We start from the raw sequence: 27847 nt of genomic DNA, 5'->3' as shown, positions 1-27847 counted from the left end.
CAAAATCTCGCGTGCTCTTGAAATATTTCGCTTATTCGGTTGTGGAGTTAGGCATTTGTTATGTCCGCCTACTTTAGCCACGAGGTTTTTTATTTACTAGTCGGGGGTGTAATATTTAAACAGGAAATCCACGTTATTCTTAATGATCCTTAACAAGTTTGTCCTTATGCATAATTGTCGGAAATCTCTAGTTTTCAGGAGATTTACGATTAACATACACTGACGGTGTATGGGTTTATATACAAAAATCCATATATCCAAAAATCTAAAAATCTAAACATCTGCACACAGATTTAACATTCTGTAACCTTCATAACTAAACAATAACAATACCATCTATACACTTAACTCCACAATATCCACATTTTCGTTGAAATTCAACAAGCAACAACTCCCAGTCGAAATAAACATCATTCTCTCCTTCCATAACGGAATTTCAACAGCTTTGAAACCAAATATGCAGGAGGGATCGTTTTATTTGCCAATTTGGTGCATTTCTGTTTTATTTCAATCCATTGCTTTTTTATTACGATGGGGGCAAGATATTCGAGTCCACCGTTGTGCAAACATACATATATCGTAGTCACGGTCTCGTGCACGAGTTTCACGAGGCGATGATGCACCGGTCTCGACGCGGAATTAGGCTGAAGGGTGGAGGGATGATTTCCATAGGGATGTCTCCCATATGTATCCATCAAGCCAGCAGTGCAACCTTTGTGCCACGTTTCGAGCTTCCAGCAACCCCTCGTTCATGGTTTCCGGTGCGTCAGAATTCCAACGACGCACCCCCTTTACGACCAACTAATGTGTTTATGCGTTTGCCCCTGCCGTGAACCACCATCGAGACACGTTTCGTTGTACACAAGGTGTTTCGTAAATCGTGATACACGCGGACAGGGTGTAATTCTACGTGAAAACGTGCAACATGGTTTTTGAGAAAATCGAATTTGAATATTCGTGTACACGTACATTGCATTACCACTGAAATTAACGATACAGATAAATGACCGTTACATAAGTTTATTTAATGATTTAAAGTTTGATAGGTTCTTGAAATGTGTATTGATTTTTATCAGGATTGATGTGTATATTAATTTACATTTTATCGTTTGTTTATTCATTTTCAAACACATTTTTGAGGGATCTGATATTAACTCATTTAATAAGGGAACCTCGATGACATACGTGGGTTTTAATCTTTGCACAATTGTAATGTAAAATGAACTGTATTATAAAATTAATTCTTATAAAAAATAAATTGTATCATAAAATTAATTCTAATACAAAATGAATTATATTATGAAATTAATCCTAATACAAAATGAATTATAATATAAAACAGGCTCTTACTTAAATTGAATTTTATCATGAAATGGAGTCTAATACAAAATCAATTGGATCATAAAATTAATTCTGCTGCGAAATAAATTGTATTATGAAATAAAGCTTAATGTGAAGTAGATTGTATTTTTAAATTTATTGTAACGTGAAATGAATTTTATTGCAAAATTAATTATACTGTGAAATTAATCTTATTATAAAATTAATTCTAATGTAAAATTAATTTTTACAAAACATTAATTATAAAATTAATTATAAAATTAATTATAGTATGAAATTAATCTTATCATAAAATTAATTCTAACGTGAATCTTGTATAAAAGTAATTTAACCCCATTAAAAATAGCTTTTACGAGTTTTCCCCAATTGTGTATCAGAACTCCAAGATTCTATACCTCTTCGTGTCCTAAAATTCTGAGTAGCTGACAAATTCGTACAACATTTTTCCATTTATACAAGCGGACACGTTCTACGTGACGGCGGAATGTTTTTCTTCGAACGAATGTTCATTGGAAAAAACGGGCTCCCTTAGGGAATTATAAATGGCGGTCGACGAACGAAAGAGAGACGGATTTTGGTGAAAAGAACAGCGTGCAAAGAGTGAGGAGGGGAATGAACTGCATAGTTGGCATACCTTGGAAAATACGAATTGTTGAATTCGTGCGACAACAAGCGCTGTTTGTTGGTGTTCTCAAATAATTCGAAGAATGCGGGGAATCCACAATGCCCGACATTCCTCGTTAACGCGACGAAGATCAAGCTTTTTACCGAAAATCTATAAATCTCTAACGTTTATTTCCAGGAACGAAATTTCGTTTGTACGTACACATAATAGGTATACCGCTATAAATTACAATTTATTGTTCACCCCCTTACGATTTTAGAAATATGGAATTATCGATTGCGAAGTCAATAGTTTTCGAATTAGAGAACTGATCAATAACAAATTAGGGGACTAGTTTCGAATTAATGAGTAATAAAAAGAATTAAGAAATGTCTAAAATTGTATAATATAAATATATTGTTTATAATAATAATGCAAATTTGAGGAAAATTTACGATGAATAATTATTTAAATTATTATTTGGAATGTAGACAAATATGCAAACTGAAGAGAACTAATTAATGACCATGAAAATTCAGACATCAATTATAAATATATATTAATTCGAACATTAAATAAACAAGTATATGTATATATATACTTATCATAAATAAGTATATGTGTACATATATAAATAAGTATATGTATTTTGTTATAAGACATGGACAGTATAATGTATAAGGCAATAACCTTAATTTTAGGTAACAACCAAAGTATTCACATGTTTAATTATTGTCAAACGAATATTGCATATGATATAATAAATATAATAGATATTTAAATGAATGGAATAAAAACAACCATAATATTTTAAATTATTTTAAATACGAGATTATATTACTTTTATTTTGAGTGACTGTTATGTATTTTAAAATCTTAACTTCATATGAAAAATCTTAAATTTAATAAAAATCTTAAGCTTCATAAGCTTAATAATAATAAGTGTAGCACTAGCATATTTGATGAAACTCAAAAATTGTATAGCATATTTTATGTAGCGTATTTGTAACATGATGCAACGAGTGTGAAAACTATCCTCAAACTGGAACCATTTTGTGTGAAACCGAAAAATCTTAAATTTAATAAAAATCTTAAGCTTAATAATAATAAGTGTAACACTGATTGATATTTGACGAAACTCAAAAATTGTATAGTATACTTTATGTAGCGTATGTGTAACATGATGCAACGAAGTGTGAAAACTATCCTCAAACAGAACCATTTTATGTGAAACCTGACTCCGCATTTATAGCACATCGAAAACACGTTAACCATGTGTTACCCATTGCCAAAGAAGTCGAATACATCGTGAATTATCGTCATTATCATCGCGAATGTCGTCATCCACGTCGTTGTCGTAATCGTGTTCCCCCGGTGGTTGATTATGTTCGCCAACACGCGAGCACGCGATCTTCGAGCAGCGAAGGGCTGTCACGCGAGTAACCATAAACGCGATGCAAATCTGCGGTTGCACGTGAAACACGGAGAGCTGGTTTTTCATCGTTTCATGGGGATGAAGAAATTTTCAACCCTCTTCTCTAATCTTACTCTTAATTCGATCCAGAGCTCCGCAAAAAGAACGCAGGCGTTTGTACCTGCTATTTGCGCCTAACAAGTTGGCAATTAAAAGCAATTTCATTCAAATTCGATTCTATCGATTCACGTAGTAACTTATTAAACATTGTTAGGAATATTCAAATTAAATATACCGTGCTTTTTTTGTTAGCTAAACATAGGTGCACTTCCCTGTGTTTCTTCTTTCTGTACGTTAGGTTGATTATGTTAATGTTCTTCGATTAAATGCGATAGGCCATTATGAATTTAAGTATCAATTAAAGTGTTTCTTTTGAGCTGTAATTTCTTAAATATGTGGTTTTCTGTTATTAACCCATGGGATTCATAACATTGAATAGAAGGGAAATATTAAACTTTTTGTTCTCAAACAAAACGAGTTTGTTTGCATTACATACAATACGTATAGAAATGTACATATACAAGACGTATACAACGTGTTTTCAAAATAGTGGTAGTACCGAAAAGGAGGTGAATTTATAATAAAAAATAGGTCAAAATGCTGGATAAGTTAATAGTTGAATGCAACACGATTCTATTGCTTCGCATGCTAACCTAAATGTGAACGGTACTAACATACGTAGTAATTTTTTAGTGCGTGGTAATCTACCAAGTAGTAATCTAACGCGCGGTAATCTACCAAGTAGTGATCTAACGCGTGATAATCTACCATGTAGTGATCTAACGCGTGGTAATCTACCATGTAGTGATCTAACGCGTGATAATCTACCATGTAGTGATCTAACGCGTGATAATCTACCATGTAGTGATCTAACGCGTGATAATCTACCAAGTAGTGATCTAACGCGTGGTAATCTACCATGTAGTGATCTAACGAGTGATAATTCTACTATGTAGTGACTTAACGCGTGGTCTTATAACATGGTAGATTACCACACGTGAGAATAACCACACATTACGTCGTTACGCATTATAATTACCACGCATTAAAGGTACCATGCGTTAGAATAATCACGCATTAGATTATTATACATTACAACTGTCACGCGTTAGATCACTACGCATTACAATTACCACGTGTTAGATCACTACACATTACAATTACCACGTGTTAGATCACTACACATTACAATTACTACGCGTTACATCGCTACACATGAGAACTATCATGCGTTAGAATAATCACGCTTTAGATCACTACGCATTACAATTACCACGTATTACATAACTAGGCATTAGAATTACTATCGGTTATAATAACTACGCAATAGACTATTCAATAATACAATTACTATGCTATTAGACATTGCAATTACTATCATATCACTGCTTATTATAACTATCATTTGTTAGAACAATTAGATCACTACGCATGCGAATCAGCACGCATTAAATCATTATAAGTTAGACTTTGACATGTAATTATGCATTTAACCATGCATCTAGTCATAAGTTAAATCTGTAGGCATTCGAATTACCAGGCGTTAAATCACTATCCCTTAGATTACTTCGCACCATAGAATCACCACACGTTAAATCACTGCGCGTTAGATTACTGCGCATTAGAATCACGACGCGTTAGATTACTGCGCATTAGAATCACGACGCGTTGGATTACTGCGCATTAGAGTCACGACGCGTTAAATCACTACGCGTTAAATCACTGTGCGCTAGAATCACTACGCGTTAGATTACTACGCGTTGAATAACTATACGTTAAATCATTTTATCACGTTATCTCACGTTAGAGGACTTTTAGCAATGAACCCTTGTTCGCCCTCTACTGTTCTCCCACTCTTCTTTCTCAAACAATTTTTACTGTATATTTTTGAAAATATTGATTTTACAGAAAAATGTTTGAAACGAGAAATAAAGATCGTAAAAAGATCTACAGAAATAGTTATATACATGTTTCACATAAATCTATTATTTTGACTGTTATAACAGTAATAAGAAAGCATCTTTTTTAACTTACTTCGTAAGGGATCTACAACTTTCGTTTGAGATGTATTTTTAAATTTTCAGCATTTAATAAAAAAAAATGTAAAATGTAACAATTTTTACAAGTTTTGTATGACTTTCTCTTAACAATTCAATTTTCTGATAACAATTAAAGTAATAGGTTTAAGTGAAACAATGGATATAACATTTTTTATAGAATTTCTAAGAGCTTCACGTTGTTTCAAACATTTTTCTGAAATCAATATTTTTGAAGATATCAAATCCTTCTCAAATATGAAAGAAGACTAGCAAACATAAAAATGCACATAACACTTTTTGTATAGTTTTTTAAGAGTTTCATATTTTGTTTAAAACATTCTCTCTAAAGTCAACATTTTTGAAGATATACATAAAACCTGTCCAAACTTCAAGGGGTTAGGAAGCAAACATGAAACGTATATAACATTTTGTGGAGCCTTTTAGGAGCATTATTTTCTGTTTCAAGCCTTCTTCTATGAAAACCATATTTTCGGAGATATCAAAAATTAGTTAAACTTTGTAGAGTAATGGTAAACCAAGCTTTGTCGTTAAAATTCTTTCAAAGACTTTTTTCTTTAATCAAGGATGAGTTTTAAAAATTTCGATGTGATCGGAGGTTATTTCTTTTCAGAAGAATATATGAAATAAGAAATTTGTTAAAGGGTAATTTTGACCCCTTTGGTAATTTAACTTGTAAGTTAACACTTTGACTGTCATGTCACCCAAATGTGAGACGTTCACGACCTAAGTATGAGACCCTAATGCTCTAAGTTTCTTAAGTACCACTAATGTGCGGTGTTCTACTCCAAGTGTAATATAATTATTAATTATTAATTATAGTATTATTATTATTTGCACGTCGTTGTAGCATTTAAAATCTGACACAAGTCAAAGTATAATGAGAATAAGCTGGAGTTGCCAGACGATATTCAAAATTAAAAGTTAGAGCGTTAAGGGTTGAATTTTCATATGAATCATGCATATTATTTGTTTCCTAAATAAAAATATTCTTATCAAGTACTTAGAATTTTGAATAATAAGAAATGGAAGAAAATATTTGGTGAAACTTGCTAAAAATATTAGTCCAATTTTCAGTTGTTTCAGCGTTGCATTCAACGTGTTAACCCTTTGCACTTGAAAGGCGACGCTCAGTTGCCATCCGCTTTAATGCAATAATTTGAAATAAACATTTTTTAATTCTATATTGCACGTGTGATGTCTACACATAGTGAGAAATTGTGGAAACAAGAAATAGTGGAAATTATCAGTAGAGAACTAATAACTTCAAAGAAATTCATTTAACTTTTTACCTGATAAGTTTCAAAATTGACAAAAATACCTTCGAGTGAAACACCTTCAAGAGTAACGTTAATTTTACCATATCGCGTATCATAGACGAGGACAGAGAAAACAAGAAAAACCGTATTTAACCAATTTTAATCTCGACAACGAGATGCTTTGTAGGTTCTAGGGTAACAATGTTTCACGGTGTCCAGCGTGATAAACCTAGTGTAAATTGCCTTAACAGGAAGCGTGACTGTCTGGTTGCACGTTGGAAACGTGGATGCGTTCTTTCATTACGTCCCGTTGTTCTTTTGTCGGAAACAATCGGAGCCAGACGAGGGATTCTGACGGCTCGTTGTCCGGGAAACTCGCAAGTACGAACCGGTGAAGCGAGAAATTGGGACATCGGGTAACGCTCTCATATACTCGAGCTTGCAGATTGCACTTTGACGACGTTCGCGCTAACGTTTCGACTTTTCCCTTCTCTTTTTATTCCCTCTTTTTCTCTTTTTCGGTTTTTATCAGACCGTCGTTTTGGAAAATTGGACTTTGAGAAATGAGGCTGGCATTGATTGACGTATTTTGCTCCACTTGCATGCGCGAGGTTAGACTGCAATCGATGATTGACATGAATTTATAACTCCTATATGGAACAGGTGACTTCTGTATTTTACAACTTTATTTGTCAGTGCTTTATCATTCCAAGAAGTAGTTTTCATGACGTCGAAAGTTCGGCAGAAAAATATTTCAATCTCTTTGTTTTTAACTCTTTGCATTTGTCAGGTGCGTCAGATATATTTGCTACGGAGTTAAAGCTACAATGTTATGTCAATTTTGTATTCATCCTTGACTATACAAATTGAACGTAAACTTTAAATTGAGGTATTCAAAATTTTAGTGAGATTTGTCACGTTTGAATTCGGAGTGTCACGAGTCAGGGGGTTAAACTTAGTTTTTCAACTTCCTTTTGTTTCTCCAAATTATCGCTAACAGTATATATTCATTTTTAGTTTGAAATTAAGATAGGAGATATTTTTATTAAAGGTGTTAAGTGATTTTTATAAATGATTAATTCTGAAAGTGTCCTAAGTCTATTTACAGGCTAAAATATATATTTTAGTTAAATTCGTCTAAAAGAAATTTATATAATCAACTTACATATTAAATTAGAAACATTACCAAACTTAAAATGTTTAACCTATAATTTCTAACCTCTAATTAACCTAAGTAAAACCTTAGTTTAACCTAAGTAAAATTCTAACCTCTAACTTTCTCAAAACAAAAGAAAATGAACACCACTTTCAAAATAAACAGTCCACATCTCTACCCCCATAAAAATTTTGTGATATTACAAACAACAATATTATGGTTACACAGTGAAAAGGTTCGGAGAAATAGTCATAAAACACATTGGCAAATTAGAGCAGAAAGAACTGGTATAAACAAGATGGACAACCGTGTAGTTCGTCGAAATTACGTTCGTGACCGTTGGTCGAAACGGTTGGCACAAAATGGATCGTTAAAGCAGGACATAGAATTGAAATCTCGCTGTGCTTCCAAATGACAGCATTTTGCAACCGGCTGGATGACGCTTTGAATCCGTCAAAGCACTTGAACAAATAAATGTACCTTTTATCGGTGTTTCCTGTATCCTATTCTCGGAATCGTTGCAACCGATTGCAGTAAAATTTCTGCTTTACAATATCAGCGGAATTACGTCCATTCATTTAAACATTTATTCATCATTATGCACATTAGTTGATACGAGAGCTTTTGCCTCGGTATCGGTATATTGCATTGAAAATAATCTGCGAATAATTTGTACAAGTTATAAGCACTGGATAAATGAATACAATTATCTTTTATGAGCACGGTTAAAAATTGTAATTGTGGAAATATGTTGTTGAGGTTGATTTTATTGAATGAATTTAATATGAGAAAGATGTGTAACAGAAAAATGTTGAGTAATATTTATATGATTTAACCCTTGTCTAACTTATGATATTATAAGTGATATTATAAGTTATATGATATTATAATATTGTCTGACTTATGATATTTGATGTACAACTCATGCAGTCAATTTATCTATTAATGCTTAAAATCTGGCAGTCAACAGATTTATCCCTCATGAAGAATAACTGATATTAATGACATCAAACAACAAATACTGCAACCACTAGCATTTATATTAATTTCTGTCTAAAATATTTTGTTGAAGTCCAAAATATTTTGACGACAGAAAAGTATTATGAAATAATGTTACATTTGAAGCTTGAAGTTCCACAAAATTAATAGCAGTATAAAGCTATTAATATTCCTAGCAAGAAATAGCTAACATTAATTACATCGAAAAACGAATACACCAACCAGTGACTTCTACATTAATTTTCAAAATAAAATGTCTGAAACAGTTTGATGATATAAAAGTATCGCAGTATGGCACCCATGTCGTATGTTTCGAAAATACGCGTCCAGAATCTCCAAACGTATGTACATATTCACAGTTTTCATTCATCATACGTTGTTTAAAAATAAAAAAAAAAAAAGATATGATGCCCCATTTGTGAAGTTCGCGTTCACCTGTCGTGAAAACGAGCATAAACGAGAAATAACGTCTCCTGGGAGAGCATAATTTTGAATAGTCACGTTGAAATTTTCTCCTCTTCTATCAGCAATGTTTCATAATCTGCAGCGTCCGGGACCTGATCATCGATATGTCAAAAACATTCGACGACGTGTTTTCCGTGGAAAAAACAGAAAATAACGGGGAACGAAAAAGAATGTACAATTTTTTACAAACTTGTTTATGTTTTCGAGTATTCTATTTAATAAAAATGTTTGTAAGATTGAATTTCTGGTTGTTAAAAATAATTATACTTCCAAGAATCACTGTTCTGTCATCAAGGTTTTCAAAAATTATTTTTTTAAATGTTTTTAAATATTGCAAGTTATTACTGAGTTGTCAAAGTAAAATTTATTTTCATTTCTAATAAAATATTTTTGAAAATTAAATAGACCTAGAAATAATAATGGAGTTCTTGAATTAATTACTGATGTAAAATTAAAAATCTTAAAAATATTAGACTAAAATTAGAAATGGTACTCTCCACTAGTTTAACATAAAAAACCACAATAAATTCATTTACTGACGTAAAATTTAAAATTTAAACCACGTAGTAGCTTAACAGGTAAAACTCAAACCACTTTCTAGTCTAAAAGTTAAAACCACTTACAAGTTCAAAACTTGTGACATTAATATATTACTCTTCCTAATATTAACAGTATAATATCTTAATATTACTTCAAAAATTTTAAAAACCAAGACCACTTATAAATTTCAAAGTTTAAACCACTTATGAATTTAAAATGAAAATTCAAACCATTTACTGGTTAAAAATCTGAAATTTAAACTGTAATTGACATTTAAATTTTCGACTATTCTTCATCTGGAGGTTAAAATTACATGATGAATCCATTATGTAGACGTTCCATGCGTTTCACGTCGTGGGTTCATAATCCAGAGAACGTTGGTGGACGTGAGTGGTAACGTGCACAGGTCACCTGTCCATTTAGAAAGCGTATGATACGCGATTAATTAATTAAATTAGCTTAAGCGCACCATGGGTGCCAAGGTGAGTGCATGCCCGTGAACACGTCGAAGCGGTTTCACGAGCTCTTCTACACAGGACACATTTTCCTCGAGATACTTCAGTTTTGCTATTTGATTTCCTGGAAAATTTTGCCCCGTTCAGGCTTGCTTTTTTAATATTTGGTATACGAAGAAGTATTGAAATTTTTAAACATTGTTAACAAAGATAGAACAATTGTAAATTGTTCAAACGTGTTTTTCGCCTTCAAGCTGCTTTTATTTTAATATTCTCTATTTTGATGTCAGTTACAAAGGTTCTCTAATCAATAGATTAAAAATGTTTTTTTGTATCAAACTTCAAGCTACTTTTACTTTAATGCCATTTACAGAGGTTCATTTAGTCAGTACATTAGAATTTGCTTTTGGAATTAACATTTTTAAAGCAATAGTAGTAACTTTAGATAATATTTTGTATATCTTTTATATAATATATTGAAATGTGATTTATCAAGATATCTCTAATTGTTAAGTTAAAGTTTGATGTGCATATAAATATACATGAAATAAGTCTTATATATTTTAAAACTTTACTTTACTAAAATCTCACAAAATTTTAATAAAATATAATATATTATCTTCATAATAAGCTTAATTTGTTATTTTGTCAAGTTGATATTAAAAGTATTTTTCACAACTAATATAGATATTTAATTTAATGTATTGAAATATTATTTACAATGGTTCTCTTAATAGTCAAATTAAAAAATAAAATTTATAAATGCTTTTTAATCATCAAATTATAATTAACATCTTTAAAGCTAATTTAAATAGTGTCTCATCTATTTTATTGCTTGTAATAATTTTAGATAGTATTCCTTCTATTTAAATTTACCATTTTTATTTCCATGAAATTGTACAAAAGTGAAATTGTATGTGGACATTCAAAATAGTATACAAATGAAATATTTTTTTATATTTGCAAACATGTATTGGGTTTTATATATTTTTTCTATTTTTATCAACGTATCAGTTGAAAATTCTGTTTTTAATCATTTTTAATAATTATTCCAACAAGTAATATATTTATGCATTTCAAGCAAATACAACTGTGAAATATAAAAATTATTTATAGAAGTTTGATATAGTCTCATCTTGCAAATTTTAGGCTTCATAATGATTTAATATAGAAATATAGAAATATAAAAAACCCTTACATCACAAAATTTTGTTTCTCTTTTGGTATTTCGAAATTGGTTACTAATCAATAATTAAATCGAGGTCATCAATTATTAACAGAAATAATAAAAATTGCAATATCTTAATTGTCAACATGTATACTGTCACAGTAACTGACAGACACCGATGCATTTCATTTGAATTAAATATTTGAACGAAGAGCAGAGAAACTGAATTATTTAGCACCATCGATACCGAACTAGTGACATACAGCGATAAATTAAGAAATGTGTTACTAATTTACAACATACCCGATATGTGAATTTTCATTCCGAAAACTGATTAAGTAATAATTAAAGAAAGGAAAAATATAAATAGTCAAACGACTAAAACAATGTTACTAATTACACACGTGACATATACATATGTATATCTATTTATACAAATAGTTATATATATTTATTTATACAAATAGTTATACATGAGTATACATGAGTTTATTTTCTTTAGTAATATTTTTAGTATCTGTAGAATGTCACGCATTGTTTTAGTACAAATTGTTTCCTTTCGTCGTCAGGATATCATACTTCAAAAAGCTTTTCTGTCAGCCTGTGCTTTTACGGTTATGGTACATTACATGATTCTTTCGTTCCTTGTCGTCCATAAATTTTCAATGAGATTCATGTCAAAAACTTGGTAACACTCTTGGACTTATGATACGGTGCTCAGGTATGCATAAAGATGTCATCTGTATTTGCGAACCAGTTTAAGGCAACAGTAACTTTTGCGGAACATGTTTGCGTGCTCTTAGCGTCTCTTAAGAGATGTAAAATTTCCATTGTGGCGGTTTGATATTTGCTTGTTTTTGGTGGTATTGAAATGAGGAAAGTTGGGAATTTTGAAATTTAGTAATTTGAGCAATTGGAGATTTAAGGATTTGGAATTTGAAATTTAGGGATTCAGAATTTTAAGGTTTTAGGGTTTTAGAGATTCAGGGATTTAGAGTTTTAGGGTTTTAAGGTTTTGGGGTTTTAGGGTTTTAGGGTTTTAGGGTTTTAGGGTTTTAGGGTTTTAGGGTTTTAGGATTTTAGGATTATAGAGTTTTAAGGTTTAGGGTTTTAGAGTTTTAGGGTTTTAGGGTTTTAGGGTTTTAGGCTTTTAGGGTTTTAGGGGCTCTAGGATTTTAGGGATTCAAGGTTATAGTGATTCAGGGTTTTAATGTTTTAAGGTTGTAGGGTTTTAGGGTTTTAGGGTTTTAGGGTTTTAGGGATTTAGGGATTTAGGGATTTAGGGATTTAGGGATTTAGGGATTTAGGGATTTAGGGATTTAGGGATTTAGGGATTTAGGGATTTAGGGATTTAGGGATTTAGGATTTGGAATTCAGAGATTTGGGATTTGGAAGTTAGAAATTTGGGAATTCGGAATTTTGAGATTTCAGAATTTGGGGATTTGGGATTTTGAAATTTCAAAGTTAAAGAATTTAAAGATTTAGAGATTTGAGAATTCTTAAAGTTAGGAATTTGTTGATTTGGTAATTTAGAAATGTTATAATTTGTAGAGTTGGATATTTCGGTACTTCGTTATTTGAGGATTTGAAGTTTTCAATTTAGGATATTTAGGAATTTAAGACTTATAGATTTGGGAATATGGAAATATTGAAATTTGGAATTTTTGATTTATGGTTTTGTAACTTTGTAATGGAAATGGGAGTATAGTTTTTAAAATATGATATTGAAAAACTATTTAATATAAATATAACACAACTAACACCATTGAAACTTTGAACAAATTTATTTTAAAAATATGAAACTGTAACTAGGAAGGAAACTTTAAGCAAGAACTCTTAATATGCGAATGCAATCTTGTAATTGATATGAGAACAGAGAAGAATTAATATTTTAGATATTATTTTATTTTAACATTTGAGGGTCTCGTTTAAACGAGCGGTGTCGTATAGCCAGTAGATAAATATACAAACTTTATTACCGACATATTGACAAATTACCGACATACTTGTATATTTATTTTTGCTATTTTCAACACTTTGGAAATTTAGAAATCAGTAAATCAGTAAGTTACTAATCTAGTTTTAGAATTAGAGAATTAACGAATTAGTAAATTAGTAAATTAGTGAATTAGTGAATTAGTAAATTCGTAAATTAGTAAATTAATAAATTATTCATCTAGTTTTAGTATTACAGAATTAACGAGTTAAGAAATTAATAAATTAATGATTACTAAACTAGTAAATTAGTCATCCAGTAAATTTATAAATACGAAAATTTAAAAGTGAGTAAATTTACAAATAAGGCAATTAAAAAATTAATAAATTTGTCAATAGAAAAATTAGAAAATTTAGAAATTTCAAATTTTCAAATAAAAAATTTAAAAAATTACGCAGTCCAATTATTAAATTGTGAAATTTAAAACTATCTACCCATTAATTGCCTATCGCCGACTTGCAATAATTTCTGACCATCGCGTGTAATCTCTATCATAACATATCTGTTTATACATAGCCATTCCTACTATGACTGTGAGCGTGTCTAACGTCAATTTTATATTGATCATACTGCAAACTAATCTACATGAAGGATCGAAGGATGAATACAATAATTTATTAATGTCTTTCGCAAAGTGTCCGATCGTATCCATCTAATTTATTTACACAATTTATGAGGTTCGAAACTCAAATCCTAGTGGTCTTCTAAGTGGAGTAGTTTCGGACTCTATAATACCCCATAGAAAGTCGACGAGCCCCCTGCGGCTGTTCAATTGCAATCGTGGTGAAATATAGTCCTGTTGAAAACTCTATTCACGTACGAAGTCTGAAAGTTTCGATCGTTGGAAAATGTATGTTAGTTTTCCATTAATTACCATTCGATCTGGTTAACGTTTCTGTAACTTAATATTTACATTCTGTGTAACTTTGTTATAAATGTATAAATGTATAATAAATCTTGTATAAATGACGTTATTTTTATCGTCATATAATATCAATTTATTGTTATGAATGTGTTACGTGAATTATCAATAATGACATGACACATATTTATGATACTTAACAAATAAATACGAAATCTTTATTAGTTAATAATGTAAATTAAAATATTAAAAATTATATAAAAAAATATATATGAACCAAATAATATGTAAGAAAGTTTCATATGAAGTTGTCAATCATTGACCTATACATACATATAATTCATTTTATAAACAATTTACTGTCTCAAGCTTTTTACTATCAGAAGTAAAATAACTCCCTTTAATGAACCGCTTAATTAAATTCCAGATTTTAATTTATTGATCTATTTTCAATGTTCGATGCAAACTCCGAAGCTCACATGCCACTTCACTCTTCAACTACACACAAAGCGCATCGTCCCCCTATTTACCAATACACAACCTGTTTCCCGGAAACACTCGTGTGAAGCCAATTTATACGTCCGATCAGTTTTAAAATTCATCATCGATTTTGCAATTTAATTCCGTGGAAAGATTCGGCTTAATCGATGATCGAACGACTTAGCACAAACGTTCGAGCGGATGCTTTCAGCGCGTTGCAGAAAGCTATTATCGAGGCGAGGCGTTGCAAAAACTTCGATAGAGCTAACCAGATCGATTACTCGAACGGGTCACGAATAATTGACGCGTCAAGTTAAACAGAACGTGATTTAAAAATGCTGGAAATACGATTTCGGTGTTTAATCATCTCCCCGTTGAAGCGTTTACGTAAGAAGATCTTATCGGGGGTAGAACTATTCTTCTCGCCGATCGATAAATCGAACGGTATATTCGCGAATGATTTGTAGATACCATTCCTTTTTTTAATCACCTCACCCTTGAAACCGTGGTTACGGAGAAAAGAATTTCAACTTTTAAATTATAGAAAATTACGATTTGCCGGACGTCGACTCCCAGTTTTTCTTCCAGCCATTTCTCTTCGGTTCCTTAACCACCCTTCGTCTCTCGTTTTATTACCGTCGATCTCATACCACCTTCGAGAGTTATAATTGCGAATAGGGGTGAGAGAGATCGTTACCATCGACTTTGTTATGACCTATCGGAGTTATAGATTTTGTCATCAGTCGTGTGTTTTCCCATCGGGAATGGTATTTGGTCGACTGAAAAGTTATGTCGTTGGTAGATTTATTACGTTTCTTTGTCAATGTTTTCTTTTTATATAATAAATGAGTACGACGTTGGAACTTTTTAGGTTTAAACAAGTGTTGTGTATCATGGAGTTTTTTATTTGTTATGAATTTTATGTTTTTTATTTGTTTCAAATGGAAGATTTGGTGATAGGGTATTGTAGCATTTTGAAGGGGTTGTTTAAAGGGGAGACGTGAAGAGAATTTGAGGATTTGGAAATTTGAGAGTTTAGAGATTTTGAGGTTTGGGAATTTAGATATTTGATAATTTCAGGATTTGGGGATTTGAATAGTTGGAGATTTGGGAGCTTGGAAATTTGTTACTTTGGCAATTGGAAAATTTGTGAATTTAGGGATTTGGAGATTGGAAATTGGAAATTTAGAAATTTGAGGTTCTTGAGATTGGGGCATTTGTAAATTTGTGAGTGTGTGAATTTAGAAATTTAGGGATTCAGAGATTTGGAGATTTGAGTATTTGGGTATTTAGGACTTTCGGAATTTTGCAATTTCAAGATTTAGAAATTGGGCAATTTAGGAATTTCGAAATTTGGGGATTTGGGAATTTGATAATTTAAAAATTTAATTATTCGAGAATTTAGGAATTTAGTAATTTAGGAATTTTGGAATTTTGGAATTTGGAAATGTAGAAATTAGGCAATTTGGAAATTTGATAATTTTGGAATTTACTTATTTAAGAATTTCGAAATTTCGAAATTTAGAAATTTAAGAATTATGAAATTTAGGAACTTGAGCGTTTCGAATTTTGATAAATTCATCATTTCGAACCTAAGAAATTAAGGCATTTTGTAATTTAAACATTTGATATTTTAGACATTTAATAATTTAGGAACTATATAACATTTAATGGATTTTTTTCTGGGTTTTCAGAGCACGACTGCAAGGACTTCCAATGCACTCAGAACGAATTTTGCATCGAGACGGACCTCCTTTGTGACGGTGTGAATCACTGCGGCGATGGTTCCGATGAGGCCACCTCCATCTGTGCCAGTAAGTTCTAATTACCAACGATTCATTTCGAATCTACCCTTTCCCCAAAGGAGAACGACTCCTTTCATATTTCGAATGAAATATGCCGGTGTTAAATTGATTTGCCATCGAATTATTCGATTCTAAATTAAACCAAGGACCATTGGTGAAATTAACACTAAATCTACCTAATGAACTCTTTATTTGAAATTGAAAATGAAGTTGAAAAATATATAGACAGTCGATTGAACATAAAAATCGTAAGGACATTAATTCTTTATCTTGATGAAAATCAACGCGAACTTTAATTAAAGTATTAAGAGTCTATAGTATATTTTTTAGAACTCGGAGAGGTGTTTCTGTCAGTTTAGAGTTTTTATTTTGTTGTAATTTGTTAAGATTTTATGTACAGGAAGATCCAAATTAACCTTTTAGACATGACGCACCACTATAGTGTGTTTCGCGGATATCATATCTCTGTACGACCACTATAGTGGTTTTCGCGGATATCATATCTCTGTACGACCACTATAGTGGCTTTCGCGAATTTCGTAGATTACATAGCGCCACTGTAGTGGCTCACTCACTCACCGTTTCACAACCGCCAAGGATCCTAGTGAGTACATTCGTCCATGTGATAATTCTTCGTTTCTTTATGCCTTGTGTTCTCCAACACATACGCGTTACGTATCCGTTTCCATAGGGAACCTTAAGTAAAACTTGCTACTGTTTGTACTTCACCTTATCGCGAAAAACGTGTGGGACACGGTTGAATTTATGTGTAATATTATACATTCCGCCATCTTAAATGGCTATACGAGTTCGGCTTTTTTACAACGGTCTGAATTAACGAGAACTCCCCGTGTAACGCTCACTTGCAGTTACTTTAACCTCTTAGGCACGACACGCCACTATAGTGGCTTCCGCGAATGTCGTAGATTACATAGCGCCACTATAGTAGCTCAACTGGCCCACTCATCGTTTCAATTGAATGATCTTCATATGTTTTGATTCGCACTTTTTGCCTTCACCACGTTTTATAAGAGTATTAACAAATCCCATAAAAGTACATTACATGTAAATAAAAGGTAACGCCAAGTTTAGGCACTATGGGACCTCTTTGCACTGATACACGATATTGGAAACATTTGGAAATTACATATTTTGTGAATTTTGTAAAAAAGTAAATTATCAAAGTTAAAGTATACGTATCATATCTTTGGGAAAAATTATAATTTGATCATCAAAAACTTCGGTCCAATGTACTCACGTAGAGAATAACACTGTCACATATTGTAGTGCTGTTTACGCGTAATTTGTGTCAAACTCTGGCGTATTGAGAAGCAGCGTAAAATTCAGCCGTGCCTAAGAGTTTAGATCCTTTCATAAACGTCGGTATTGGACGCATGACAAAATGCTACTCAAAAATATTCAAACAGTACATATTCCCACTACCTGAGCAAGAACACAGGATTTTCTAATAAGCTGTGTCCAGAGAACAGAGTGAATAGATAAAAAAGAGATAAAAAAGTTACAATCACCTCGAAATTAAATCAACACGTGTTGCATATGGTTTGTAATAAATTGTGTTTGAATTTATTCTTTATTTTGTTCAGGTTTTCCCTGTCAATACACGGTTTATTTGAATAGCCGTTTAATTGAGACAAGTTGGTCTGGCTCCAATGTGTCCCAATTAATTGGAATTCGCTGTATTTGAACTGTTGTTTTAGGAATCGTTTATTCTTGGAAATATTATTGTTTTTTATGCGTGTTTCTCTTGTTTGATAATTTTTAATTGTTTGTTTAGGCTGACATGAAATGTAACAGACTCTTAGGAAGGTCATCTAATAAAAGTTAATTTAATAGGATTTATAAATCATTTACGTTATTTCCATTTTCATATTGTTGAATTCCTGAAATTATAACTTGACAAGATTCATAATTTTCAAATTTTCAAGGTATTTTTCAGGTTCTTTAAATTTGTATATGTTTAAATTTCTTAATTCCTATATTTCTAAATTTCTACATTTCTAAATTCCAAAATTCCAAAATTCCAAAATTCCAAAATTCCTAAATTCCTAAACTCCTAAATTCCAAAATTCCAAAATTCCAAAATTCCAAAATTCCAAAATTCCAAAATTCCTAAATTCCTAAATTTGAAAATACTAGGTCCCCGCAAAGACTAGTCATATTAACTACTCAAAACTATAAGAACTAATTGAACCAAAATATTTTGAAATTACTTAATAAAATTGCTAATAACAAAACCACTATCTAATCAAACCTTCACCTATCTGAATGTACTAGTTTCTCCCTATTCCAATAACCTTATCAACAATATTCATTTCATATCTTCCTCGTTTTTCTTTACTTTTTTCGTATAATTTATGATATGATCATTCGCCCTGTGTTCGACGTGTATACACGTCTTTGCTTGATTTTAATTCCACATACAACAAAGGATTATTAAAATTGTATTTCTTATATAATTAAAATTATATTATAATACAGTTAAAAAGTTAATTATGGTTTCTCTTTCTGTGTAGAAGGCAATTATTCCTATAGTTATTAATTTGTCAACAAATTGTTTATTGTTTCAGACTCCGAGACGTCGACAATTTTGGGCATGCAGAAGATTTGGTTCGCAGTCGCCCTCGTTTTCCTGACACTGAGCGTGGCAGGTTTGGTGACGGCGGCCGTTCTCTGTTTCTGCAGACGTACCACAACCCCAAGGCACCCCCATAACGCGCACAACGCCCAGTCTCATCCTCCAGTCAGCTTCCCATGTGAGTCACAAAAAGCACACTCGTTCGCGTCCACACACGGTTTTTATACTTCTTGTGTCGTCGTTGCTTAGCCATGTTGCTCGGCGTGTTTGTGTTCGTTTGACCGTCAGCCAGTTCACCGTTCATCCACCCTCGTTTGCTGTTTCCTTTTTTTTTCACCCTCGAAAAACATAGTGGTCCCGCGTATGTATTTCGGAGTTGCCCGAAAGTCCAGGGAGATCTCGCGATGCATGGTTAAATTTGGACAGAGCCGAAAGCGCAAATGGTGGACGCTGCTTTTTCCCTCTGTTTTTATTTTCGGACTTAAATTGCATGGTTACGGCGAACGAGGGTGGAAACGCGGAGTACGTGTGGAATTTCCGATCTTTTTTTTCAGCTAATTTCGTGGATAGCTTATTTCGGATCTTTTTCACTGTTATGAAATTGCACAGAAATAGGATTCGTAACAGCTTATGATATTGTCGCGAAGAATGTTTATGGTTTTTGATATTTGTATTTTTGAGGGTAATGGGAAGTTGTGTTAAATGGGAATGAAACAAAAACTCATGTGAAGAGTGTCTTTCTTTCTGAAGATGTATTTTTTCTTTAAATTACTGAGATATATTATTTCTTTAAATTATTAAAGTATACTCATATGATCGAATTTATTATAATAAATTTATTGTAATAGCAATGTAGAATTAGAGAGCATGTAATTTCTTATTTTATTTTTCACATACGACTATTACTATTAATGTTGATATTACAATTATTACAATGATTACTGTTATTACTGTTACTGCTACTATTACTGTTACTTTCGATTTTGCTATTATTATCGACATTGCTTTCGCTATTGCTTTCTCTATTGCCGTGGTCATCAGTAACGCTGTTGCTGTTGTTCTAATGAACAATAGTAATAGGTAATAGTAACTGTTACTTTTACTATTAGCATTACTGCCACTGTTACTATTACTACTATTGTTACCACTACTATTAATCTTACTGTTACTATTGCTCTTACTATTATTGACTTCTGTAACTATTATTATTATTTTTATTATGACTGTTACTATTATTGTTACCACTACTATTACTCTTATTGTTACTGTTACCACTACTATTATTCTTACTGTTACTATTGCTGTTACTATTATTGTTTCTGTGACTGTTACTATTATTTTTCTTAAAACTGTTACTGTTACTGTTACTATTACTGTTACTATTACTGTTACTATTACTGTTACTATTACTGTTACTATTACTGTTACTATTACTGTTACTATTACTGTTACTATTACTGTTACTATTACTGTTACTATTACTGTTACTATTACTGTTACTATTACTGTTACTATTACTGTTACTATTACTGTTTCTATTATTGTTCCTATTACTGTTCCTATTACTGCTACTATTACTGTTACTATTACTGTTACTATTACTGTTATTATTACTCTCACTACTACTATTTTTATTGCAATTACTATTACTATTACTATTACTGTCACTATTACTATTTTCATTGCTATTACTGTTATTATTATTGGTATTATTACTATCATTATTGGTTTTGTTATTTCTATCACTAATACTAACCCAATTGCCATCTCGATTACTATTACTATTATATCTGTTATTACTGTTATCAGTAACAAATTATTGTCAATTTAAAATATCTTATTGTTAGTACCTTTACTATATTTGTATAATAAGTGACTGATATATTAAAACGTATCTAATTTTGCGTAACAAACGTGCAGTTTATTTTTGTACACATCCTTTTAATTTTTGGTACAGTTATTTAAAAATTTTAAACTGCTTATTCAATGAAAGATAACTCAATATTAATAAATCTGAAAATTTAAAACATGAAAGTTTGTACCTTTAGAAATTTGCAAATTTCCAATTGTATATATTTCGAAATTCATCCCGTACTAATTTCACCAAATCAAAATATCGTTTTATTTACATAAAAAGGTTGTAGCAAAGCGTTGTAAAAAAAGGATAACTTAAATGTTCATCGTTCGAGTAAAATTACGTTTAATTACCGTCTAAGATACCGCTTGAATGAATGAAGGATGCACCCCTGGGTTTGCAGTTCATAAACTGTGTATAATTAGACGTAATAAACGTGGTATAGATGTATACAACGTACACGGTTTTACAGTGTGCCGTGTTATTAATTTATCAAAGCGGGGACTAATTAGTTTCGCGCTGGATTAATTTAACAGGGAAAATAGGTTAAACTCAATGGAAGCTCACGCATGAAAGCTCGCCGGTGTTTTTCCACAGAATTTGTAGCTCTTTTTTCGATGAAAGAACGAGATTAGAGAAATTGAGGCTAGCTTTCGTTCAGCGGGGTAATTTGGGATAACACGCGACACACAAATTAGGTTGTTTCGAACATCGAATTATCCTTAATTGCAGCAATTGTGACTAGTCAGAATGGCAGTGTTTCTGAAATTTTGGATGAATTAAACTTTAAGTAGACGCGGTATCATTTTTCATTCTTTAATGTATATTTCTGATTGTTCAAATTTCATTCTTAATTTGTCGAAATTATTTTGTACTTGTTTTTTACCTTCATCAGTATTGTTAGAATTGTAACGTATTTATTTTATAATAATATGTATAATAATTTAATATGTATATGAAAGTGCAGATAGTATAATTATTACGTGCATATTGCAACAGTTCGCTTGGGAGATGGTTACACGATGCTCTCTGAACATCGTTCGAATTAATAAAAACATAAGAGCGGACGATGCTCGATCCCTATACAGAATATTTCACAATTAGTGTAGGTCCTTGAAGTGGGGGGTAGCTGACGTGATTCTGAATAAGATTTCCCTTTGCAAAAATGGAGTATGAATCTTCGTTTTTGAATTATTAAGAAAAAACACGGACCAATCAGAGCGTGGAGATTATTACGCGTTGAATTACTACGCGTTGGTTAACTACGCGTTAGATTACCCCGCATTAGATTCCTACGCTTAGAATTACCACGCGTTGCATTACTACGCGTTGGACTAATACGCGTTGAATATCCGCGCGCTGGATTACTACGCGTTAGATATACACACGCTGGATTACTACGCGTTAGATTACCATGCAATAGATTCCTACGCTTAGAATTACCACGCGTTGCACTATTACGCGTTGGATTACTACGCGTTGAATATGCACGCGCTGGATTACTACGCGTAGGATTACCACGCGTTGCATTACTACGCGTTTGATTACCACGCGTTGGATATACACGCGCTAGATTACTACGCGTTGGATATCTACACGCTGTATTACTGCGCGTTGGATTACTACGCGTTGGATTACTACGCGTAGGATTATCACGCGTTGCATTACTACGCGTTTAATTACCACGCAGTGGATAACTACGCGTTACGCGAAGCTGCCGCTCTCGCGTCTGCGCATGCGTAATCCTCGCGCTCGGATTGGTCCGTGTTTCTCTTTAATAATTCAAAAACGAAGCTTCAAACCCCATTTTTGCAAAGGGAAATCTTATTCAGAGTCACGTCAGCTACCCCCCATTTCAGGGACCTACACTAGTTGTGCGACACTCTGTATAATGCACGATTTATGAATGTCGAGAGGCAAACTTCCATCAACTATTTTAGTGATGAAGAAAAATGGAAGTTAATTAAAAGTTTGATACTTGAATAGAAAATATTCTTGAAACATTCCAATTGAAATATTCTTCATTATTACATTTTTGTTTAATGATTATTTTTAGACTTATAACTGGTTTCATAACTATTTTCTTAGCGAATTTATTGAAGATGAAAAATGTATAGTAGTTTTTTAGTCTGCCTTTTTTTTAGTAGTATCAAGTTTTAACTTGAAAAAATTAAGAAGCTAATAAATTTGAGTTTTTCAAACGTAATAAAAAATCTCCTCTTTAAACGTATCATTCACTAAAGTAGTATTCCACGATACAGTTAGATCGAAATCTCGAAGTCGACGATACGCTCTGAATTCTAGCTACGAATCAATTTAAGCTATTCTAATTGCATCACAAAAGTTAATCAATTTGCGCTTCTGAGAATTACACGGTCCCTTGGATCCTGTATAAGTTTGCTTGGTAGTTTCAGTTACGTTTCCTTGTCTCTCCTAATTGTTTATTACCCCGACCATGCTTCTAAAGTCGTAGACTGCTTTAGAATTTAGTGTAACAGAGTTGGTAACACTGTACAGAAATTGGTGCACCTGAGGCTACACTACACAGCATTTAATAATAGGTTTTCCTTCGTACGAGAATACAGAACCGTCATTTACCTTCGTATTAGACCGGGTTTCCGCATTGTTTCCTTGTTGTTTCCATCAACTACTTGATTGTCTTGCTGCAACACGATAAATCGTTCTTGATGCTTCTATTGACTGCCAATTTTCTTCGACTTGATTTACAATTAAATTTGTGACTGCATTTTTTACTTGCAGAATTATTTGATGTTTAACCTTGTTTAGGCAATCATATTTATAGAAGCAATTCGTTAAAGACGACAAGCATTTTCTTTCGTTTTTTGATTAGGCGAATGCGTAATATGAAGGTCATATTTAATGAGAATAAATCCAAATTTTTTCAATTTGTCAAACTATAATTTCAATGAATGTTATTGCAAAGAAATTGATGTATTCTTTGTAGTGCATTGTAGAAAAAGGGATTCTGTTATCACAGAAAATGTTTTTTAAAATCTGAGCACTTTTTAAAATGTAAGCAAGGTTATTTTAAATCTTCATTGATCATATGCATCATTTGTTGCATTTACTGAAATTAACAGGAAAATTATGTAACAATGTTATTTCCGTAAATAGAAACATCATCGTACAGAAATAAACGTATTTCTACGTAATTTTGTTTAATAGAAAAATTCTTAACTAATTTATCAGTTAACTACAGAGAGTTATGTAAAAGATTACAATGATATGAGCCTCTTCCTGTACTGTTCTTTTATGACGATATTTTGTAAGTGCTTGGTTATTGCATTACTTTATTTATGTACAAGATTAATTCTCAAATTAATATAAATAATTTTTAACTATTATGATATTTAGACAAATTTAATGAAGTATTTAATAAAGTCTTTAGATGAAATGTAATTAATATAATAAATGGAAGTGTAACATTTCATCAATGTTTAATTATCAAATGATGGTTGTTGATTAAAAGCTTCCAAATATAGTAAAAGCAAGTAAAAGTTGAGTGAGATATTTTTTACTTTTATTTTTTTGAATTCTATATTGTTTATGCAGAAAATGCTGGGTCATAAATTTACGATTATACTGTATAACGTGTTGGACTAATAAAAATGGGTCCACCTTAACATTTTGGCAGTTAACATCCCGACAACCTAAAATTCCGACAGATAAAATCCTGATAGTCCAAAATACCAATATGTAAAAATTCTGACAGCTAAAATCCCTACAGCTGAAAATACCAATAATGTGAAAATCCTGACCGCTGAAAGCTTGACAATCTAAAATATCGTCAGCTAAAATTCCGATAGCTAACGTCCCGACAGCTAAAATCGCAACAGCTAAAATCCCAACTGTCCAAAATTCCAATGTTATGTCGATACTTTATGAACGTTTTTTATTTTTACAAAAATGAGTTGAATCTGAAAACTAAGAAAATACTTTTTTTTGAAAGAATATAGTATACAAATAAACATTATTAACCTAATACAAAAAGTACATAATTGAAATATCAAAACAATACCACAATTTAAAAATATTCAGAAAAAAACATTGGGTGCAATACCACAGAGGTAGTCCATGATGGTTCTATCTGGGCGATCGTTAACAATGTTCATTATTCTGTTTCCTCAATCAACCGTCGCTCACAAAAATAAATATATTGCAGTCATTTATTTAATTACGTTTTTCCGAGGAGAGTACAGTTCCACCCATGGATACTATCTATTAAATTAAATGAATAGTTGCGTGGTCGATCGATAGCTTCATTCAATAGAGTGTGAACATCACATAAAACTAAATAGCATTGTTAGTCTTGTTATACATTTCAAACAATAAAATTTCATAAAATATAATCGTAACCGTTTATTATCTTGAACTAAGCTGCAATGCGTAGTATAAATAAAAATTAATAGCGTGAAAATAATTTGTCTAATTTAGTTATTTGAAGCTATTTATAAATAGGAAAATTTGTAATAAATCGAAAAATGATTAGGCTTATGAGTGTCAGGGTTTTAACTGTTGTTAGTTGAAGAGCCACCCGATATGCATGCAAATGTTTCAGTTGAAAAGCTTTAAAACCAGTTTTATTACAAATAACGAATTCGTGATGTAATACCTTTATCAATTCGTATTTTCAATTTACTTTATTAAAACAGAAAATTACGTGCGTCAGAATGAAACGAAATAATTAGATTGGAATTGTGAGGATAAACAGCAACGCGGAACAGTTTTGAAAATTTACGAGACAAACTGGTCACCGCGTTTTAACTCGTCAGCAATTAATAACACATTGTCGAGTATTGTAATGCATGCAGCACCGAGTTAAATGGTAACGTATGATCGACCACAAATTCATTTTTCAACGTGATATGTGATCGTACGGAAATATACGAGCACAAATACCGTGACTGTAAATATTAACCGACCGATATGTATGGCAGAAGCAACATTCGCTTTTGAAGATCGAAGCTCTTTGATCAGAAATTATGGTGAAGTATCACGTAATATGTTGCGTGAAGGTGCAATTAGTAGAATCGTGTTAATCTATTTCTTACTGTAACACACATTTGGAGGTTTAAATGTTTTAGGAACATTAATATAGCAATTTGAAAATTCAGATGTACTTAGCTCAGATTTTATAGAAATATGGTTCATGTAACATTGATGATGAAATTTGATCTTTGTTCTTTATTTTAATTTGTTAAAATAAATTAATGTGATGTTAGGACAAAAATTCTGCTAAAAATTGTGTTTTATGAAAATTTTTGATTAATAATTATTAATTTAATTATTAATTGAATTTTTTGTTCAATTTTTAATTTGTGACAATCACATGATTTACCTTGATCTAACAGTTATTTTGTAATAAACAATTTTACCTTATAAATTATAAATAATTTTCCCAAATATATGTATAAAACCTTCATAAACATTGTTTATATATAAAAATTATTTAATAAATTTATTCTAAATAAAATTATTAACTGATAAGATTCTCCATGTTTTCATAAAATGTTAAGGTGAATTAAAATTGTTAATGCAAAAATTAACATTGCTTTTTTATTAACATAACATAAGCACAAATGCTTTTGTATTGTATAAACTAATATTCATAGCATTCATGTAACATTCATGCAATATATACACATAAAGAATAATAAGTGATATAAATTCGAGAAGTTTTCACAATTTTCTTCTAGGAAACAATGGAACTTTTCTTGGTGTCATCAAAACATTAAAAAGAGAAAGAGAATGGAAAATTAGCCGAAGAAAGCCTTTCTTTGTCGCTGTTTAACTTTGCATCGTTATCTTTTGGTAGAAGCGGGCGAACTTCAAAAATAGATGAAACTTGTTAAAAGTTTTCTTGATTACAGAATTTCAGGTACAACGTAAAAGCTGCAGAAGGGGATATTATTCTCTTCAGCATTGAATATCTTTCGAATTAATTTGGGTAAAAAAAGAATATTTAATTTTACATGTAGATTAATAACTGAATTTTGAACTAACGATATTTTTTTTAATATTTAATCTTTTGCTATATTCTTTTGCAAATATAATATATACAACAATAATAATACTAATAAGTAATATAGTAATAAAAATTATAATAAATAGTAATAATTTAATAAAAATAAAAATAAAAATGTTGTAATTAACAAAATTATCAGAAATATTTCTTGCGTATCAAATTTTTTGTTACAACTCCTCAATATTGTAAATTTTGTAATACTATATTATTTTTCATTCAATAAATTTTGTTTTAAGTGAAAAATATCTGTTTATTTTTATTTTCTTGTTACACTGTTTTTGAAAATTCAGAAAAGTTCTAAAAAAATTTTAAATATGAATTATCATATGATATGAAATATCATGACTCATAATTGTTCGCAAAATAATCCATAAATTATTCATTGTAACAAGTAATACAATTTGCAGTTTATGATTTATAAATTTATAAAATTATATTTTAAACAATATATGGTTTTTGCGATTTTCGAAGTTATTGACGTCCATTTGATACTTCACTAAAATGTTTGTCCGAAAACATTAAATATAAAAAACGAGTATCAATAATTTCAGAAGATATCAAATGGATATCGATACTTTTATAAACGTATCGAATGAACATTGATTTTATTTTATACCTGCATGTCTGTTATCTACTTATTTTATATGGTCATTTGAGAGTTGAAATCGATAGTATCTTTCGATACTCAA

General features: G+C 31.3%; 1 protein-coding gene across 1 annotated transcript in view; it reads left to right on the top strand.

Moving 5' to 3' along the window:
- LOC100876884 (uncharacterized) overlaps positions 1-27847 on the top strand; it is a 146184-nt gene that overhangs the window by 98664 nt on the left and 19673 nt on the right. The window contains 2 exon segments of the mRNA XM_012291727.2: positions 16551-16670; positions 19250-19435. Of these exon segments, the coding sequence (XP_012147117.1) occupies positions 16551-16670; positions 19250-19435 (306 nt within the window).

Source organism: Megachile rotundata, chromosome 5 (assembly GCF_050947335.1).
Source record: "Megachile rotundata isolate GNS110a chromosome 5, iyMegRotu1, whole genome shotgun sequence".
NCBI classification, from domain to species: domain Eukaryota; kingdom Metazoa; phylum Arthropoda; class Insecta; order Hymenoptera; family Megachilidae; genus Megachile; species Megachile rotundata.
The sequence above is the reverse complement of the archived record's forward strand: the minus strand, read 5'-3'. Positions and strand labels throughout refer to the sequence as shown.